The 22,908-nt window shown below is 36.0% G+C and overlaps 1 protein-coding gene across 1 annotated transcript in view; it reads left to right on the forward strand.

Moving 5' to 3' along the window:
* The first annotated feature begins 18,278 nt into the window (after positions 1 to 18,278).
* Positions 18,279 to 22,908, forward strand: part of Ano3 (anoctamin 3) — a 228,040-nt gene continuing 223,410 nt past the window's right edge. The window contains exon 1 of the mRNA XM_057780213.1: positions 18,279 to 18,520. Coding sequence (XP_057636196.1) covers positions 18,475 to 18,520 — 46 coding nt within the window. The 5' untranslated portion in view covers positions 18,279 to 18,474. The remainder of the gene's footprint in view (positions 18,521 to 22,908) is intronic.

Consider the following 22,908-nt stretch of genomic DNA (forward strand, 5'->3'; position numbering starts at 1 on the left):
ATTTTCAACAGTAAGTGTTCAGTGACTACACTGAGTCAAAGATAATAATATATTATCTAATCCATCTTCTAAACCAAAAATTCAAACAACATAATACAGAACCAATATCAACATTTCTCTCCTCCTCCCTTCTCCACCTGTTCTATTTCTTCTTGCTCTTCTGTGTGGTATAACTTTGCACTTTAGAATCATAGTTAGTAATTACTTCTACTATCACTGAGTTTCATAAATCCAGATTATTTTTTTTATATTTCACATGTGATACTTGTGCTCTCTCTGTAAATCTCAAGCAGCCCTATAACTATGTTTTTGGAAGAGACAGTTGTAAATTGTCATATTTACATTGGGCTTCTAGAATACTCCATCTAATTACCAGTCAGCTCACACATGTCCTTGTATTAGCTGTTATTTCCCACATTGTCTTTCAGTATATAAAGACCAAATTCACCACAGCACTTTGAATTCCACTTTGGTTGTAGATTCCCTTTGTTTGCTGTTAAAATTCCTTCAGCTTGCAACTTCTTCTCACTTTATTTTTGGCACTGTCCTGAAGTCTTTCCTGCAAATTCTCAGATGGGGATTAACCTGAAGCTCAGAATGTTCAATCCTTTCAAAGACTTGACCTGACATGTGGGTGATATGGACAAACAGTCCCTACTATCCCAAAAGAAAATGAGAAAAAAAAATATCTCTACTCTTTACTTTAAAAGAAGTGTGATGGATGAGTAACAGTCAGGCTGGAAAAATGGCATTGGCTGTTCAGTTCAGTTGATATATTCATGATATTTTATACAGACATCCTCATTTTTACAAAAGAAGCTAAAAGCATGGATTATGATTTCCAACCCTTTAACAAGATAAAGCTTTGGTAGACCACAGAAAACAACTCCACATTCAGATTTGTGTCAGCTGGATTCTCTAATAAATGACTGTGACATGGGATAGCTAGTAGCCATTCTTCACAGTTTTACTAAAGTTGATAAACAGGCCTGAACTGATAATAAATCAATCTCCTGCTGCTCACAAATAGGGTACTTTGTCTCAGTGTGAACACTAGATGGAGACACCAAATTTACCAGGAAGAGCTTCTCATTTCACACCTGTGAGTCTCTCTCATGGAGAACACTTATTGATATTAACCCCTTTCATACTAAAAAAAAATAAATAAATAAGTCATGGGCTTGGGATATATTTCAGTGACATAGCATATGTTTGGCATGAAGTACCTAGGTTTGCTACATGCTAATATATAAATGCAAAAAAGTAAATAAAATTATGTAGTCACACTAGTGCTGGGTAATTTCTTAGCTATTGACACACTAAAATTTCACAAATGTATGTGTGTTTGTATAAATAACTTGAGATACTGTATAAGATATCTTATCCAGGCTCATGAAAGACAAACTGACTTCAAAATTAGAACTATTCCAATCATTTAAATCTTTAAATTTGCTTGAAACTTAAAAGATCTGTTTTTACAGTTACTGAGACAAAGTTTCAGGTAAATAAGTTCTAGGAAGTCACAGCACAAAATTTCCTGACATCTTTTAAGGTCAAGACTGCCTATGCTCTCAGCGATTAGCTGTGTTTGGAAACCAGAGACTAAGTATTATACTATATATAACCACACAGAAGGTACAATTTAGTGACACATGTCTTAGGAAAAATAGAAAACTTAGCACATGATTAATACTTAAGAGTACATGACTAACTGGGATAAAGGAATCAGAGAACAGCCCATCATTTGATTTAATTAAGTGTTAACTTTCTTAGTGAGGACAAAGATGTTCAGAAGACATCTTATGTGACCTACTGTATTCAGACAGTTAAGGGCCTTGGAAAACTTAACTAATGATCATCAAGTGGAAAGCAATCTAAAAAGATTATGTACCTACATATCGGTATGCCTGTCTATCTATCCATCTATCTATGTATCTATCTATGTGTTTATCTATGTATATCTATCTATCTATCTATCTATCTATAATTTGTACCTCTCTCTCTTTATATATATATGTGTGTGTGTGTGTGTCTCAAATAGATACACATATGCAATTGAAAGTAGAAAAAAGGGAAAAGTGATATAATTATATTATTATTTTTAATGTAAATTTTTTATTTTATATTTAAAAATGTCTTTTTTACCTTACATACCAATTCCAGTTCCCACTTCCTCCTCCCCTCCCATTCCCTTCACCCTCTCCCCCCCTACCCTTCACAAATGTCAAGTCACACTGCCCCTAGGAAGGACCAACAAATAATGATTCATATGACAGGGCGCCTATTACATCATTGGTTGTGGTTACAAAACATTGAAAATATTAATTGCCTGAAATATGTCGAATCATTTCATATTTACCCTGCCAAAAAATCAGGTTGAGCAAGGAATACTTCCAAAAGGAATGGGTTCTAAAAAGCCAATGCAAGTCAAAGTGGAAAAAAGAGGAACGTGACATTTGTCTATTAATACATACCATATATACATATACTAAACATATAATATATACTTATGAGAGTGTGTGTATTTATGCCTGCATGTGTATATATGTATGTACATTTAAACTGAGTATGTATACTGACAAACAGAGTGGTATCTGGTTAATAAATAATTAGGCTAGATTATAAGATGCCTTTAGTGCTCAATGTCTTTCATCCATACAAGTGCATAACTTTAGAGAAATCATAATTATAGTAATGCATATTCTTTTACATGTGCAGTCATTTTCCTTTTTTCACTTTTGGCTTCTTCTCTCCTTATCTTTTTCTCTCCAGCCATATTTTCATACCCACCTATGTAAACCAGTGTATGGCTTCATATATGTTCTTCTCATTTGAATAATTGAATAGATTTTATGACAGGGTAAATATGAAATGATTCGACGTATTTCAGGCCATTAATATTTTCAATGTTTTGTAACCACAACCAATGATGTAATAGGTGCCCTGTCATATGAATCATTATTTGTTGGCTGCTTGGTTTGTGTGGAAAAACATATGCTAGCACTTCAGTTCCAATTAAGGCATGAGGAATACTTTCCTTAACATCTATAAAACAGTAAATATCATGGCTCCTTTCTACTTCCTTGCTAATAATGATTACCTAATTGTACCTTTTATTTTACTGTTTTTATCTTTTGTATTTATTTTGTATGACTATGTTGGACATGTTTCTTCTCCATTTGAAATCATTTTCTTTGGGGAGATTGAAGTCTGCAAATGTAATTGAAATACATTCTATGTTTTTGGGTTTTTTTTTTTTTTTTTTTGGTTTTTCGAGACAGGGTTTCTTGGTTCCTGTCCTGGAACTAGCTCTTGTAGACCAGGCTGGCCTCGAACTCACAGAGATCCGCCTGCCTCTGCCTCCCGAGTGCTGGGATTAAAGGCGTGCGTCACCACCACCCAGCTATGTTTTTGTTCTTAAAGCATCATAGAAGAGAGAGTTTATTATTGAATTAAGAACTCCTTTGTGTACAAGATTAGTAGGTGAAAAAGTTCTCAAATGGGGAGCTGAAAACTCAGGGGAAAGTCACGTTAACCCAGAAAAATTTTATGAACTCAGACATGTGGATAAACTTATTCACATTTTCCAGAGTTAATTTTGAGGCATCTAGAACAAGGAGGGTCATATAGCTATTGCTCATAGGCAAGATGGCCATCCTTTGGTAGCCAGGTTTTTTACTTCCCCTATGCACTGTTGGAAAGATCCTCTGGCCTGAATTAGTATTCCCAGAGCCACCTATAATACCAATGAAAAGCAAAGATATGTCTACTCTGCTCTCAAGATCTGCTCTTCAGGTGTCTTCTTAACCCTCTCTTCAGCTCTCTCAGCTCTCTACTGATGAGGACAACTGTGTTAACAACCTGTGATCTTGAAGTTGGTTTCACTTCGTTGAATAACGTTGGAAGATAGTGTTAGAGGCTACAATCAATAACTGGAGTTCCAATCTGAAAAGGTTGAACATTCCAATAAGGATTATCTATCTGAAAGTTTCTCTCAATCCCCCAATATCTGCCTCAGGTTTTATAAGCAAGAGACCTATACCTTGTGCAGGACCTCATCTGCTCCACTTCTTCTCTCCAAGGGGAAGAGACAACAATTTATGTTTCAGTGGGAATCTATTAGAAGAAAGCACTTCCAGAGAAGGGCCTGGATAGGGAGAAGAGGATACTATGGTGGTGGAGTGTGGACCTCTAGTCTCATTTTTGTGTTTGGGTCCTAGTAAACTCCACGTTAATTTTGTAGGCCCTTACTGTTAAAAGATCTGAGTCACTTTTACATAACTGACAAAGCTTCAGATTATCCTGCACAGACTTTAGAGAGCATGCACACAGGAGATCTAAGAAAAAAATCGCCTAACTGTTGATTCATGTTATAACTGATATTTCTGCCAGAGGTCAGGTTTCATCAATTTTCAATTTACAGTCAGGTCAAACTCTGGGGTACTATAAAATATTAGACATGTTCCTGCAAGGCTTGAGAATCAAAGCATCCAAAGAGAGTCCCAATATGCACTCCAGGAAAAAAAAAAAAACTCGAAAGGGGAAGGTAAAGGTGTCCTATTAAGAGAAGTGCATTATAGTACATTATGAAAAGGAGAGAAAAGTAATAATTTTCTCTTCTTCTTAAGTACTTCTATTCTTCTACATTTTATGTAACGTATCTTTTCTGTTTAAATAGGGATCCAGTTGGTATAATGTAGCTGAGCTCATGGTTTGTGAGTTGTCAAATAATAAATGTGCGTGTGTGAGACGGGGGGGGCGGGGTACTGGTCTCTTGGCTCTTGGCACAAACAGAAACAGCTGTCCAACTTGGAATCCTCCTTGCCTGTCTTTTAATCTTTTCTCACAACTCCTGAAAATACTATGAACTCTGACTGTCCTGACCTAAAATGCTGGCAGGAACAACTTCGACCTCAATGGCTAAGGTGGCTCTGAGCTTTGCCAGTTGCTGCAATCCTTCTCCTATTATCTTGATTTTCTCCCCATCACACTAACCGAACATTGACAGGAGGGTTTTATCTAAGTAGGATAGTTTTCTTTCACTTACTAAAACTCTTATCTCACCATCTTCAAGTTCATTCCTTCACAGACTTTCCTCAATATGCTCTATATTTATATAACACACTTAAGTCTTCTGAGCTTTGTCCCTATCATTCCTTTTGATTCTGAACAAGCTCACCCAGTCTAAAAGGAAAATACCTTAACATACTTTGCTTTTGCCAAAGATAGCTTGAGTCCGTATATAGTCTTTCCCCACTAAGTGCTTCCCCATCCTTTCTTTTTTTAGATATATATCATTTTTATTTCTGATTTTATTAAAATGATTTTTCAAGTTCTAGCTGCATTTTCTGTCCTTTATCATTCTTTTCTCCATTGCTTTTTGCTGTCAAGAGTTTCTTTAAAGAGATGTCCCCTCCATGCCCTCTACAGGGATTTCTATGTACATCTCCCATGCCTTGACTTTTGCTTATCTTACTACTTAGAATGTTTTTCCTAATTCAGAGCTTTTTTAGTTACTTTTCTTACTTACTTTAGTGTCACTTCAGTTCTCTTCTCTGGACTAGAGGTAAGCAGCATACCTCAGTAATATTCTTCCATCTGCCCTGACTTGATTGATCAGTATGTTTAGTCTTACATTTTCCATTCCTCTTAACTATCAAATCTGTTCCCAAAATATAGTCCTACCTAGAAATATGATGGTTTGAATAAGAATGTTCTCTCTAGGCTATTATATGAATGCTTAGTCATCATAGATAGGCACTTTTTTGAGGACAATTGAGGTAGGACTTTGTTGGAATAGGTGTGGCCATGTTAGAGGAAATGTGTCACTGAAGGTGTGCTTCAATGTATCAAAAACCCATGACAGGCCCAATGGCTTATTCTCTCCTAATGCCTGAGGATCCAGACATAGAACTCTCAGCTACCTCTCCAGCTTTATGTCTCCGAGTATAAAATTATGCTCCCCACCATGACAATAAGGGACTAAACCTCTGAAATACTAAGCAAACCCCAGTTAAATGCTTTACCTTAGAAAAGTTGCCTTGATAATGATGTCCTGCCACAGAAATTGGGCACTGACTAAGGCAAAATTGCTACCAGCTAGTAGAGTATTGTTGTAACAGGCCTAATCATAATATTCACTGGAGGAATATGAAAGACTTTGGAATTTTGGATTAGAAAATTGTTTGGACACTTTCAGCATGACTGAACCATTCTAGTAGCAGCATGGGCGACAGTGGTTGATGTGGGATGTTGGGGCTCAGCTCAAGAGATTTCAAAAGAGAAGAATATTAGTAAATGGCCTGGGGAGTTCTTATGATATTTTGCTGAAGAATGTAGTAGATTTCAATCCTTGTCCAAAAAATCTTCCTGAGGTTAAATTGAAATTTGTTAATTTATAGCACTAGCAGAGAAGATTTCTGTGCTGCCTAGGATTGACTCTGTTGTATGGTTTTTAGTTGCTACTCTTATGCAGATCTACATTGAAAAGGAACAAATTGAAAAAGGAAAAATACAAATTATGCAGATTAAGAAGAAAATGAGCACTGGGAAGTGTAATAGAAATAAGTTCAGTGCTAAAAGAGATTAAAAAGTATAAATAAAAGCCTGATGTTAAATGGCATAAAGGGATTGGTTACCCAAGTATAATACCCCACTTAACTAAGTTTCCAACTTGTAAAAATGAATTAAAGAAAAACTTAAGCACTGAAACTACTGAAAACAGAACACTGATGCATATGTAATTCAAAGAGGGTGCTTTGTTCCAATGTAAGTAAGGAACAGAACTTGGCACCTTCAGCCCTGTTCTGTCTTTAGAGTCAAGGATATGAGAAAGAGATTCTGTAACCTCCTTCCCCTGCTAAGGAAAGCTGTGGAGGTCAGGCCTGTATCTGGGGTATTCCTACATGGAGTCACAGATAGTACACTGTAAGAAGCTCTGGAGGCAAAGCCTAGATTATGTAGGAACCCCCAAGATGCTAGGGATTCCAGTTTCTCGGGATACCTAATGAAAACTGCAGACTGGATGCGGAGTCAGACCAAGAGAAAGAAGTTATTGCTATCAACAAAACTGAATGAGTTGAAGATCTGAAGAGTGTTTTGATGTAAAAAATGGAGATGCGCAGTTTGTGCAGCTGGTTTTCCCTCTGGCTTTGCTCTAACAGCTCGCTATGCTCCCTTTCCTCTATTTAGGAATAGCAATGAATATTATATGCTATTAGAGGTTAGAAGTATATGATCCACTTTTTTATTTTGATTTTAGCAAAAGTTACATGTAAGAAAATACAATGAATCTCAGAAGAGACTTTGAACTTTGTACTTTTAACCAGTGTTGATTCTATGGGCAATTTTGAAATTGAATAAATGATTTGCATTACATAAGCCAAAGAAGGCCAGAGAGTAGAATGTTACAGTTTGAATAACAATGTACCCTAAAGACTCAAATATTTAAATGCTAATTATCAGAGAGTATTGGTACATGAGAAGGATTAGGAAGTGTGGCCTTGTTCTAGGGGTGACAAAGCCTAAGCCAGGCCCAGTCTTTCTCTCTTCCTGTTGCCTGAAGATATGCATGTAGAACTCTCAGCTACTTCTCCAGGACAATGTTTACCTGAGAAATACCATGCTTCCCAACATAACAATAAGAGACTTAGCCTCTCAAAGTGTAAGCAAGCCCCAATTACCACCTAAATAGCAGACAAATTTTATAAAACTTAACCAGGTTGCAATGGGATGGCCAATTGAAAAGTGTACCCTATTTGTTAGTGGAGAAGGTTAATGGAAATATGTTTATAGTCATCTCCAGGAGAGAGATGGCAAAGGAAATATCAGTGAGATATCAGTGGGGTGTGCTTCTCATTACCAGGAGAGCATATCTTCTTTCAGAAATCCCTTTTAAAACTACTACAGAAACTACTGAACTTTTCTAATTGTCCCAAAGTATTTTACAGGCCCATTTTTGACACTCTGACTTTCTGTCTCCTGAACAACATCCCAAGAACACACATTCCTAGAAATAACACCACAGCAAAAATATTGGGCTGCTTAACAGTCTCAAGTCAACAAAACAAAGCCCAAATATTAACATTAAAACTTAAATATTTTAAACTTGAAATCAAAAATAACAATGAAAGATATCATCATTTGAATATTTTCATTTGGCAAGTATCAGGGTCCTGAACCAACTCATCCCCGTAATGGGATAAAGGGGCAATGGTTGTAGTACCTTAAAAAGCTACACAGGGCCATCCATCATCACAGGCCTCCATCTTTCATTTCTTCCCTGTCCTGAAATGGTGCAGAACAGTGCTCTAAGGACATTCCCCTGCCTACAATGGAGAAAATCTCTCATTGCCCTCAAGAGGACAGGATAGCCTCTTATCGCTTTACAGAACATCATCAAAACTGTATCAAAACTCTATCGCTAGGTGGCCAAAGGGAGCTGCCCTTTATTAGATATTCAGTTGTCAATGTGTTGTTCCTTATTGTATGCAGCAACCTCTTCATATCCCATTGCTTTCTATATCAAGTGACCATAGAATAATCATCACCATCAACATGCAAAGTTCCTAGCGTGCCCCACTTTTTTTTCATGGCAACCACTAGGCCAAAGAGAAAGTGACCCAGGATAGAATGAATACATTAAAATCAGGTCCTTGGTAAAGTATCATTTGATTGGCAAAATGAAGATAGATGAGAATATAGAGTGCAGATTTCTATTGAAATTTCAACTGGCAAGTTAAGTTAAAAAGCTTTCTGTAATAGTGCATACTGCCCTAGCCAGAAACCTTCAGTTTTGGGGGGATGGGGAAACCTCACATCAGCCCATTTGACAGAGTACTGAAAAAGGAAGCTAAAGAGGAACAGGACCAACGTTCACAGAAGCAAGGGTGATAAGGAACTTACCCAGTCTACCTCAGCAAGTCTGACTACTGAAATTTTAAGACTAATACTCATGCCAGTCATTTTATCCAACCAAAAGAGCACCAGGGTTGTTGAGAATATTATAGTGGATCATATAGGCTCTACAAAATAGAAGAAAGTAGGAGAATATTGATTTTGTTCACCTTTTTGAAGAGATTCTTTTGCTTCTTTATAAACAAGATGACTTTTTGATTTAGGGCCAATGCAGAACTCAAGAGTTGATATGTTGAGACCATCTTTCTTAAATTAGATTCTAGCCTGACTTCCCTCCATGAATTGTGCAAGAACACACCATAGAGTAAATATGAGAAGAACTTTAGCGTAAACTTTTAAAGAGGTAAAACAACTTAAAAGTGACTACTATGAAGTAGTAGTAGAAACAAACAAGTCTTAAATTTCGGTAGCAATAAAATGGTAGCTGCAAGACATTATGGCTTGGGAAAATATTACAACCCAAAGCCATCAGGAGCTTTAGGGTAGCAGCCCAAAACAACAAACCTACAGGTAATTTAGAGGGATACCAAGAGTAGGTCTCCTATCTGAAAGATCTTTGAGATTGGAATCTCAGGTCTCTAGTGACTGAGGCAGGAATGACTCTCTCTGCTTACAACTGCAGAAGTTTCAGGTGAGGGAGAACGCTCTCTGTGGTTAGGAAACTCAGATCCCTTTGAAGAAGCTGAAACTTGGGAAGCAGGCAAGTCAGTGTCTCCATAGTGCTAGTTCACCCTGAAGGCTTTACATCTTTCTCTGTTGACTTCCATTAACAAAATGTACCTAAAGCTAGAGGAGAGCCGAATTTATTTAGGATCTTTTGGTCCCTGATTGGCTGAATCCTTGACCATATCCATCCAATCACAGAAGAGTTGTAAGATGGCTAGAGTTGCCTTTGCAGGTCTGTATTGATTTTTACCACCTAATCTTACTATAAACTCTGCCTGCCAAAAGCTGTGGGATTCTTGTGCAGCTACTACTGCTGCGGATTTTTCTTTTCTTTGTGAGTGGCATAACTCTATCTTGAGTTTCTCCACTTAACAAAGAGACCCATATTGGGTGAGAAGCCAAGCATAGAGCAAGGATGTCTGTACTGTGGGCCATTTCTACCCCAGTCACTTGGTGCTTTTGGAACTTTGAAGCTCTAGAATTATGCAACCATATGACATCTACTCTTAAGGCAATTGCAAAGAATTAAAGTTTCTTTTAGTTTAAAGCTTGTAAAAATTAAAATTAAATTTCCTGGCTGAATTTGAAATATGGAATTCAGAGCTTGTTAAATGTAATAAAAAGAATATATTTGTTCACCTCCTCGTATAGAAATTGTAGCAAATAAGTGAGTATACTTGATAAAAAGTGTGATTTGCTAACTGTTTTTGAAAGTAGACAGTTAGTCAGTGATATTAAACCTAGGCTCTTTAGCAAAGCTGACATATTGGTTGTAGGTACATAAGTGATTTCAAGTCACCGAGACAACCTTTCCTAAGTTAAGTTATTCAACAATCATTTTACTTTGTGATGTTGTCCTTTTGCTTTTGTTTATTTGTAAACTATTTTGTCATAGCAGAATATTTAGTGTTGATCTCACTGGAGTTTGAATTTTCAGAAGGTTCCATTAAGAGACTTGAATTATTGAGATTTGTGGCTTTTGCTACCTTTGCTAGTAGTCTATAGAGGTGAAAAAGAAATGAGATAGGGCAAAGTGGCCACAAGCATTACATTCCTGAAGCTAGTTGGTATTAAGTTCATTCAAGATCACTAGAATTATTAAATGTGAAGGTATGGAATCTGCGCTATCAGCCTTATTATATGTAAAGCATCTAAGTACAAGGATGCAATCTGATTTTCCCACCGTTAGATAGTATGCTGATATACAGCCAGAATCCTTAATCAACGTCTTCCTTTCCCAGTTCATTGCTAGTTTAAGAAATGGTTAGGCAACTGACTTAGTTACTTATCTATTCCTGTGCAGTCAACATTACCAAGGCACCTGTACAAGAAAGATTATTTGGGGTTTACAGTTGCAGATGGGTAGAGTCCATGACCCTAACGGTGGGACACATAGAAGAAGGCATGTAGCCACGGTGCTAGAGAGGGAGGTGAGAGCTTACATTGTGATCCATAGGCATAAGGTAAGGCATCTAACTGTGAATGGCATACATTTCTGAGCCCTCATGATCCGCATCATATAATACACCACTTTCAACAAAGTCAATCCTACCAATCCTTCCAAAACAGTTCTACCAAGTGGGAAGCAAGTATTTAAGTATTTGAAACTATAGGACCATTCCCATTTAATCCACTAGACAAAATATCTTTTCCTTAAAATATATAGAATTTTTAAAATTTGAGATTTTAATAATTACACTAGAACAAAGTCAACCTAGCCACGTGCCGCTCAATTATTGGTGGAAAATAAGATTAAAATATCACTGATTGAAAGGAAATAGAATTACTTATTCCATTTTATACTAGGCAGACTTAGCTATATTTTATAATTATTCCAGATAGATATACATATACCTTTTATAAAAGATATACTTTTTTGTCTACATTTATCAATAGGTATCAGGAATATTTTCCCAGTAAATAAATATTTTTACACATAATATTTTAAGAGGTTATTTAGTATTATAGTGTTACTCTTATGACTGGCTTGTCATGTTTACATAGAGACCACAGGAAGTATCTCATTATTCAGAGATCAATCATATATTATTCCCGAAATGTAAAGTTGTATTTATAAAAGCTGCTTTCTCTTTTTTTCATTTTGAACTCTGCATTTGTTAAAGTAATTTTTCATTCAATATATTTTGATCATGTTTGACTTTCTCCCATCATCCCCAGAACCTTCCTCTTTCCCTCTCTAACCAACTTTATATTCTCCCCCTGTTCTCTTCTCTCTCCACTCTCAAACAAAATCATAAAACTATCAAAAAAGCAATAGGGTCAAAGTACCAAAACTCAAAAAAGAACACAGTAAAAGAATGCAATTTGTTTTCTATTATCCAACTACTCGTGGACAAAGGACTTGTTTTCCATTCCTACATTCTTAGGCAATAGTAAAATGTTGACAGAGGTTTCTGTCTTGCCCAGTTCCCTCAGTTGTAATGTTCCAAAGAAATCACACAGAGATCTACATTAATTATAAACTGATTGACCTAGTATCTCAGGTTTCTTATTAACTCATAACTTATATTAGCCAATAATTCTTGTCTGTGTTAGCCATGTGGCTTGGTACCTTTTTTTGGCAAAGCAGTCACATCTTTTTGCTCTGTGTCTGGCTTCCTCTGTGTCTGGGCGAGGACTGCAGAGTGTTTCCTCTTCCCTAGATTCTCTTTGCTCCACCTCTATTTCCTACATAGTCATCCCACCTATACTTCCTGCCTGGCTACTGGCCAATCGGCATTTATTTATAAAACAGGTTACAGGGTATAGACCATTGTCCCACAGAAGTAAAACATAGGTTTAAATCAGTATGGCAGAAGCATAGCTACAAAAAAAAATAAAATAAAATAAAAAATACAAAAATACTTGGTATCCCTCAGTCAGTGTTGCAAAGTTCTTGTTTTGCTAGGAAAATCATGGAAACTGCAAAACTGTGATAGAATTGTTACTATGATCAGAGTTTTAATTGAAAAGCTGGTGAAGATGCATAATAATAACTAACTAATTCACAGTTACTACATTATTAGGTTTAAAAAAATAACCACAACAGTAGTTTGGTTTGTGATGTATAAGATTATCTAACTGGCAGAAACAGGATGGTAGAACAATACAAAGCCATAGATCATCTATGAATTTCAAAGGATAATCCACACATAGATTTATATTTGAAAAGCTTGCTGCTAAAGTCTTTTGCCAAATAACACATTTTGAAGATCAGAGATAAACTGCTTTGGGAACTCCTTCAGCCAATAGCTTTAAAATACTGGCTCACTCTGGGTGTGGCCACATTTACTATATATACAGATGTGGAAACATGCACAGTCCCTTGGCTACTGGATTCAGTTCCTGTCCTCATGCAGAAAACAGCTAATCTGTGAGTTTACCCTCTAAATAAAGATACCTTATTTTACTCCATTCTGAGCTAGTGTGGGACTACTTTATTATAAACAGCTACAATAAACCATTCATTCATCTAGTATTTATAATCAAGTTTTACACGTTGATACTTTTTCAGATGGAATTGCACAAAATCAAGTCAAAGTATACTTTAAATGATTGACTCTTAAGTGAAGAATAGAGCACATGCTGGCTTAGAACTTATATATACATAGCTCATGGTAGGAACATTACAAAAATGCCATGAAGTAATAACATCAATGGGAATAATACAGTTCACTGAAAATGGATATGGATGAAGAAGGTTTTCATACAAGAAATGACATTCTATATGGTGCTTTGAAGAATAAATAAGCATTGGAAAAAAACTTCAAGAGCTTAAAAACAATCATTCCAAAGGGAAAGAAATATAGCAGCAAACACAGAGATGTCTGGAAGGAAGAAAACCATTATCAAAACATACTTATTTTAAAAAGCATTGGAGAAAGGACTAAGAGCACAAATGGACCTCTGTTAATGGTCAATTAATGGACAGAAATTCAATTATCATTTCTTTTTTCAACTGAGAGGAAATATTTAAACATTTTTAGAGGAATAGTTTATCTACATGTAGTTACAGTTCTTTTAACATGTACAAAACTTAAGATACCATTCCATAATTGAGGTTGTAGACAAAGTACTTGTTGACAAACTAAAAGGGTATTTATTCCACAGGTGCCTTCTTATTGAAACATTGAGCAGGAACATAAAATATAGACTTTATATAATAAATTATCACATTCATTTTCTAATTCTCTAGTTCTATTGATGCTATCTTCTCAAATAAATCATTGTCTCAAAACTGCTGGGTAGAACTTAGAACTCAGGAGGCCCAACTCAGACAAGGTTGATGATATTGACTTTCCTCCACTGCTTTCTCTTAGTCATCTATTAGACTTGTCATTTCTGAATGATGAGCACCAGTGTGAATATCAGCAGGACTGGCCTGATTAATTCTATTATTATACTGTTCCTGAATCCAGGTCAATAGGCTTCGGAGAAAGTAATTGTTAAATTACTCTTTACCCTTCCTGTTATTCTTTTCAAATGCTCAGTTGAGACTCTAATAATTATGGAGGAATTTGAGACTAAAATTTTGTCAACACATTAAATATATAATAAATATATATAATATAATAACTTAAATATGTTTCTGAAGAGATTTTACAGTTTGGTAATTCATTTCTTTTTACTTTACAAGAATAAATAATGAAGCCTATGGAAAAGGAGATAAACTCTCTGTTCTATGAAGAAGATAGTTTACTAATCAATACTCAATCTAACCTTAAGGTGGTCATGTTTCTCTGTAGTATCTCCTGGGGAGAGAGCTCTCTCTTTATTCCTTGCTGTTTGTGGGTGGATGCTTTACAAAATTCGTTTGTGTTTTCATTCTTCCATTATTATATCAAATAATTTAATTTGAATCTGTAACTGCAAAGGCAGATTCTATTTATGTAGCTGTTCAGAAAATGAGAACAGAGGGCAACTTTAATCTTAATTAAGGATGCCGATTCATGACCCATACAGGCAGATAGAGCACAGCATAGACAGATAGAGAATATCTTATATCTATTAAAGTCATCTTGCAAGATTCAAAACTAAGCACCCTCAAGTTATGTAAAAAATAGAATTCCTAAGTTCTCCGGGAGGAAAGATGCGGCAGAGGGGCTGGGAGATTGCTTAAAGACAGAAACAGGAGGAGAATTTTCAACTGTAAGAGATGGAGAGAGTGTTCCTTAGGTCAATGCCTAAAGAAAAAAAAAAGAAAAATTATATAAAGATATACATGAGAGGTTTGAGGGGGAAATGTAGATGAATGTATGATTTAATATGTATTGTTGGCATAAGTACCAAAAAAAATAAAGGGGTGTATTTAAAGTATAAGTCCTAATTGCAATTTGTTAAAATAATGACTCTGGACATTTTGGGCTGTTTCTGTAGTTATTTTTATATTGCACAAAACATTAAAAATCATACTGTATATGGAACTAATAATGATATTGACTGAAAAATACATAAATACAATTTTATCAAAGCATTAAAATTTGGAGAATGTTTTGAAACCAAGAGCTGTAAGAAAAAGCAATCTAACACAGTTTAGTCTTCCTACTGAGGCAACTTAATGCACACTGCTAAATGATTTACAATGGAGATGACAGCCTAAAAATATTTCTCTAGATTGCAGGAAAATTTGTTTTCAGTAAGGCGATTGCTCCAACTCCTCTTGTTCACTTTCCTCCCATGATACATAAACACTTTGTTTTACTTGCACAGGCATGCACTACACACACACACACAACACACACACATTTCCCATTCTCTTTTACAATGTCTTGCCTATCAAGCAGATGGAGCTTAAAATTTCCCCAGCCCCTCACAAAGCTGTTTCTCTAGCAACCTTCGCTAAAACCTAAAAGACTGACTTCAAAACAAGCAAAAAATGTTCTTTAAATCCCATGCTAATCAATCTGGCAGTATAACATCATTTTTTTTTGTTAAAAAGAAAAAATAACCAAATATGTATGAAGACAGTTTAATCATAGCTATACCACAGAGGTGAATGGAGTGGAGATTATTTTAAATTTGTTGCTTAAAAATAATCAGTCTATTTGGAAAATCTCAATTCATTTCTAATTCAAACTGCTATGTCGTTTCTTTTCTCCTGCCAACTTCTGGTCAGAAGATCAGTTGGAGACAATCAGTGATTATCAGGAGAGGTTCTAAGAGGTCGAGGTGCGACATCTAACACCTGGAAGTATCTTCTAGAAACAGAAGCTTTAAATTCCTTTCTATGAGCTTCATGATAACTATTTGAATTGGATGATTGCATCTCAAAGTTATTACTTATTTCAGTAGTTTGAAACTATTAAAAGCAAATCAGATCTCTAACCAAATCACTGTGACAAGGATTTGTTGTGTGTTAGTTTCCTTCTATGAATTAGTTCTCAAATATACTGCTTGGTTTTAGCCTCACGTGAGGTTGGGGTTGTCTCTAATTCTCATTAATTATAGGACATCTGAATGAACTATGAGTTCAGGTTTACCATCATCTTGACTTCAGGTGACATAACCAGAAAAACAAAACCAGTCTCAAGATGGTTATTTATTGCTCCTGGATTCGGTTTAATTGTCTTGAAAAGTAGTTGTATAAAAGTATTTCTGTTTACTTTCTTTTATTTCTAGATTATGATATATTACATCATTTTCCCATTCTTTTCCTCTCTCTAATCCCTCCCATACTTCCTTCCTTGTCCTCTTTCAAATTCATGAACTCTTTGAATATTGTTATTACTTGCATGTTTGTTTCTCTCTATATGTATATATTTCTAAATAAAACATGCTCAATCTGTATAATGCTACTTGCATATATTCTTTTGGGGTTGACCATTTGGTACAGGATAACCAATTGTTATCTTCCCAAAGAAAAATTATTTCTCAGCATTCCTTAATTTCCTGTAAGGTGGTGTTCTCTTGGGATTCACCTGTCCAGTTTGGTATGTCCACTGGTGCTGTTTGGGCAGCTGATAACTTTCCCAGTTATGTTTATGAGACTGTATGGGTGTGGTTTCTGCCCTGACTAAGAGATTCAGCCTTAAAGCAAACTCCCTAATCTTTTGCCTCTTAGAACCTTTCTTTCCCAATTCTTCCACAGTGCTCCCTGAGCCAGAGATGTGGGAGTTGTTTTACAGATGTATCCACTGAATTTGTACTCCTTTAAAAAGATTTGTTTTTATTTATCTGATGTGTATAGTGCTTTACCTGCACATGGTGTATGTGGAACACATGTGTTTGGTGTCCTCAGAGACTCTAATGCTCCCTAGTGTTAAAGAAAATTATGAACTTCCAAGTTAGTGCTGAGGCCAAAACTGGTTCATCTGAAAGAGCAGCAAGTGCTGTTTAACTCCCTTACCATCTGTTCAGTCACCTATCATGTCTTTTTGGAGACAATGGATAAGATCTTTGCTAGATCTTCATTTCACAATAGACATGCTTGAGTCTATAATCTGTGGCATAGCAGTTCCTCTGTGTGTGTGTGTGTGTGTGTGTGTAGCTACTACTCATTGGTCAATATCATGGCATATTCTTTGAAATTCCTTCTACTCAGAGTGGATCCCACACCTGCTCTGTCTTTGTGATTTAGTCTGTCCTCTTCTTTCTTTATATCAGACAGCCTCACAGATTGTTACTGATAATATCTAAAGTAATCTGAGAAAAGCCTAATTGAAGCTATCCATCCACCTTATACAAATAGAAATCAGTTGTAGCTTTAAGCTTTTGAGTTCTATATACTTTTTTATAATGGAGATTTCTTTCTTTGAAACCCATATGTCTTACCTCTATGGTGTTAGAATCATACAACCTGTATGAAGACAAAGAAAATTTAACAGTAACTCAATCTATTTTAGGTTTTTTAAATTGTGAAATAACATCATTTTAAAATCTTATTTTATTTAGACCCTAAACTTACTCTAAATTAGTTGGTCTGACAAATCTTCAAATTCAGGAACCAACAGACCCTTTTACTGTACTTCTGTACAATACTATCTTATTTCTCCTGTTCTAGGAAGAATTTTGGGGTTAAGAAGCTCTGATTATATGGAAAAAAAAGACTACATTGGAAAATGTGGTTCCTATTTATGTAATAATGGAACTTATGAGTTGCTGTGAGTCTTCATTTCTGTAAAATATGATATGCTATAATATAAATTATTGTTTTTATGACTTTAACACGATTATATTGAGAACCATAGGTGATATTTCTTCAACATACTTAGAAGAATTGCGTATTGCAGCGTCACACACACACACACACACACACACACACAAAGATTGAAATCGAAGTTTCTGAAGCAGAAGAGAACTTGAACGCAAAGTGCTTATCTTCTGACACCACCCATGGATGCTGTGGTGGGCTCCCCCACATTTAAATTTAAGAAGGAAAGATGAGAACAGCACCGCATCCATTAGTATTCTTGTGTCAGGACAGATTCCAACTTCACCATTCTTTATTTACAGGCTAACTTCCAGGAATTTAATACCGGTGTGCCTGGGTGTGATAAGGAGGCTCAGAGCTTGAAAATGAGCTCCTTCGTGACAGCTTTAGAGCGATGCTTGAATTTATGCGTCGTCCTTAAGAAATTGCTGCCTCTCCCACATACACCAAAACCCTTTGCAACACCCACCCTCACTGCAGCACTGAGCAACAGCCTGAATGTGGGGTTATTACAAAAGTAGCCACTGAGGGGAGCCTACCGCGGTACTGCCCTCCCACGTTGCTATGACGATGAGACTGGCGGGCACACAGCCTTCAGAGCTAAGTGCTGGCTAAAGCAGGTGTCAGATTGCGATGAGCTATGTGGCTTGGAGCCCCAGGAGTGTCTCTGGAAAGTCGGGCGACTGTTGTACTGCATCTCTCTCGGACAGCTCCTTAACTCCACCGGAACAGGCAGAGTGAAAATGGTCCATCACTCAGGCTCCATTCAGTCCTTTAAACAGCAAAAAGGTCAGTGGGAATTCTCTCCCTCCTCCCTGTGGGCACCACATCCCGATCTGCATTTCCTTGCAGTTATGCGGGAGCATCCTTTCCACCTGTATGTTGAAAACTAAGGGACTCTGTAAAGTTAAGACCCCATTTTATAAATGTTTTACCCTGCATCGGAGATAAGTCTGATATCCCAAACCGCACAGAGCCCGAGCTCGGAAGGGAGCAGAATCCGTCATGTCAGGACTTGTTCGTATGTCTTTTAAATCTCCTTCAGTGCATTGCAGTGAACTCTTTCATTGTAAAGGTCCCTGCCGCACCCTAAGGTTTGAAGACTGAAAATTTGGGTGATGTTTGCCCCAGTGTGCGCTTCTAATACCGCTTAAGGCTCACATGGGTAAATTCATTACTTTTTCTGAGCTTGGAAAATTGTATGATAAATGAGTTCTTGGAAAATCCCAGAAGTTGGTTGGTCCCAGATGACGGGACACTGTAATCTCCCTGGAAAACTTTATCTTCCGGCTGAATGTATGATTATGGGTTTCTGGTTTTCACATTTATTAGGAAATATTTTTCCTAATATTTTTCCAGGAACTTCCCAGTATATCGTTTAGCTTCTACAATTTTTTCACTAGTTGTATGGTCAGATTAAGAATTATAATCACTCTTTGTTCTGTTTTCTTACTTATTTAAATGACTTTTCATAAAGCACATATTTCTTTGAGAAACAGATTCGGGGAATTTTATTATTTGATGCATTTATTCTACATTAATTTTGTTTAATGGATGAATAATGATAATTGCTTCCTGCTTTCTCATATAGTCGCTAAAATATACAATTCTGAAGTTTTACTTTTGTTCATTAGAATAAATATTTATTGAAATATTATTACTCTTGCTCTGACGTTGCTAGTATTCCTTCTCCAAATAGTGGGTTTAGGATAGATCTTTGGCTTTGTTTTTGAACCAAAACCATGGATAAACCCAGAATAACTTGGCAGGAATTTATTCTACAGGCAAAACATTGTGCTGAAAGAGCTTCCAGTTAGGAGCTATAATCTGCACAAATTCGCATGCTCTGATGTCTCTTAAATGTATGTTGGAATTAGGTATAGAGTGAGAGACTGTGGGTGTAGGCAGAAGTTTGGGCTCCTATGCAGTTCTATTTGAGCACAAAGAATTCCAAAGGCAATTAAACTACTTCAATAAGTTTTGTTTCCTTACATCATCAAACACATACAAACAATGGGGTTCCAAAGAAAGAAATAGAAACCTTGAAACTGCCTCCTACTATAATGTTCTAATGTTTTGGGAGACCCAGATACATAAAAGGTACCCCAGAATATCCGTCTTGATACGTGTTGTATGGTAGGGAGCAAATAACCGTCAACTTTAAGATTGGTTATCTTTGCTCAAAGGAGTGATTAGACTCATGCAATTCACGGCATTTCACAGTCTCTCTTATAATGTACCACGAGTCAGTTATTTTTAAAACTCACATTTTGACACCAAAAAAAAAAAACTAACAAAAATGCATTTCCAGTATCTTGTACTTCCACTTTAGTTTCATATTCTTCTACCATCCCACTCTCAGATTTCACATGTGAGAGAAAACACACAATATTTGTGTTTGTGGGACTGGGTTTTTAAACTTCTTTAGACATCAAATTCCATTATTTTATTGCAAACAAGACGATTTCATAATTGTATTCATCCATAGATGGAATCACAGAGTACATTCATGGCTTGGTTGTTGTGAAAAGTGCTGCACTACAAGTGTGTACACAGCTAAGTTTCATCCTTTTGCATAGGAATGGTATGCCACGACCATACAGAAACTTTATTTGGGAAACATCCATATTGCTTCCCCTGTGGTTACATTTTTTTTTCTTCTGTTGGACAGGACAGGCAATTAACAATGTGAAGGCAAAGATTTTTCCTGCTGACCTAGAAGAAGAAAGCCCTACTGTAATTTCATGTTTAGGAAAGTATTTACTTTAGTGAACCAATTGTGCCAATTACTTTTGTTTTATTCAAGTGAATTTCATATCTGTTTACAAAAAGCATTACTGACCACTCTGAACTGGACAATGTTGATTGAGTCTCATTTCTCGGAGAAGCTAATTCTCCTTTTCCCAGAAGTCATTAGTTGTTGCTAGTTCTTTGTCTAGGAAACAGAATAACACTGTCATCATGCATTAAAACCTAAATATTCATGAATATTGGAGAAGCATGTAATTATAAATTTGTTAATGAAAACCAATCTCTGATAATACATATACTAATTAATAAATCCAGTGGATATGGCAGGATAGATAAAAAAAATCAATTGTTAGTCTGAAGTCTCTATTACTTGATATAAAGCAGTGGCTCTCAATGTGTGGATCACAATTCCTTTTGGGGGTCACATATAAGATATACTGCATGTCAGATGTTTACCTTATAATTCTAACAGTAGCAAAATTACAGTTATTGTGTAGCAATGAAATAATTTTATGGTGGTGGGTCACCACAACATGAGGAACATCATGAGGATCACAGCATTAGGAAGGTGGAGGATCACTGATCTATATTTTTCTCTTTTTGTCCTGCACATTAAACCTGCATGTGCTACTTACAGGTTTAATATTATTAAGTCTATTTGTGCTTATCTGTAATGAACCTAGTATCTAATGTATAGTATTGTAAGAACTTAAAATCTTTGAACTTTAGAATTCAAAATTTAGTGATTGATAAAATACTCATTGTTATCATTTCCAGGATTCCCTATACTTTTATTAACTCAGCAGGACAACACATACACACACACAGGCAGGCATGCACACACACACATGCACACACACATACAGTTCACACACATACACACATATACTTTCTATTTTTGCTTCATTCCGTAATGCTTTTGGGGGGTATCTTATAGTAACAGTGGGCTCTGGGTATTATAACAATTTTTCATTATGATAGTATCAGTTACAATCACGCACCCTTCCTAGTAGTGCACTGTCCCTGAAAAAGTTTTAAAATGTTGTAATCAAGAAAATTCAGATGCACATTTACCTTCATATGTTAAAGATTGCAATACAATGAAACAGTAATTATTACCTCTCTACTCCACCCACATTTACATAACTATTGTTTGCTATGTGATTGTGTCACTCTGAACATTTTGTTCCTGAACATCTTACAAAAAGTTAAAATACAAACAAACAAAATCCCCTTTCACCTGAGAAGTTGATATAGTAGGAAACTGAGAGCTCTGCTGAGTCTATGAGAATCGGGGGCAAGTCTGCATTTTGGTTCTTGATTAAGCCATTTGTGTTTCTAAAGAGACTAACAATGCATGTTTAATTTTTTTTCTGTTTCCTTCTTTTCTGCTTTCTTTGTAAAACAGTCTTATTTCACATATCAATCCCAGTTCCTTTTCCCTTTCTTTTTTTTCTGTTTTAAATACTAGATTTCTTCTAAAAATTTTAATAGGCAAAGACATTTTGAAAGTGAGAATCTTCATCAAATGTGAGAAAAAGAGGTGATTTCCTTGTTTCTGGTGTTTAAAGGGTATCTGGGAGTGTTTATGATTGTCGACAACTAGGAGGATGTACTGTTATTACTTTAGCACACCTTGGAGTCAACATAAGCTGGCAAACCAGACCTGGTTTCTGGGTAAAATCTGACCTAGGTCCCTAGACAGGCATGATGTGATTTACTGATTCATGATGGATTAATATGTCATACAAGCAACGATGAAAAAAGGATAAGAATAGTTCTGGCTTCTCATGACTGTTTATTTAGTAATAAGCTATTAGGATATTCAGGGAGGTCCTAGGTTCCATCAAACACAGACTGTCTCAATTATCGGGGGCTAAATGATATCAGTTAATGCTATGACGGTTTCATTAAAAATCCTGACAGTTGGTTAAACATAAAAATAGCATTTTTCAAGCAATTCTTCTGAACCAAGCATTTTTTGTACCCAGATTAACTGTTTCATTATAATGGCTTCAATGTTTATATGGAGATCTGCAGGCTGAAACTAACATCAATTCTCTTTTCTGCTAAATAAGTTGTGAGTGCTAGTGCCAATCTGCAAGCTTCTTCCAAATTTAACTTGGTGTTCAGGTCTTGCTTCATGATCCACAGAGGAATGGCTCCGGGAAATAGCACCTACTCTCCAAATCTTGACTTCTTCAACTTCCTTTTTTCCTTGGACCACATCTTTAGTATCAAAGTCTTCCTGTACACTTTAGAAAAGAAGAAAAAAAGACACAAATATACTGAGAGAAATCCATTCATCCTTGTGCACTAACTCCCCTTAGTATTTCCAGACTGTACTTTTGTTTATGACTAAGGAAAGAAAATTTGTCTCTTGTAAAAAATAATTCCAAGTTATGTGAGTCATAGGGGAAAAGTTG

This window comes from Chionomys nivalis, chromosome 9 (assembly GCF_950005125.1).
Source record: "Chionomys nivalis chromosome 9, mChiNiv1.1, whole genome shotgun sequence".
Lineage (NCBI taxonomy): Eukaryota > Metazoa > Chordata > Mammalia > Rodentia > Cricetidae > Chionomys > Chionomys nivalis.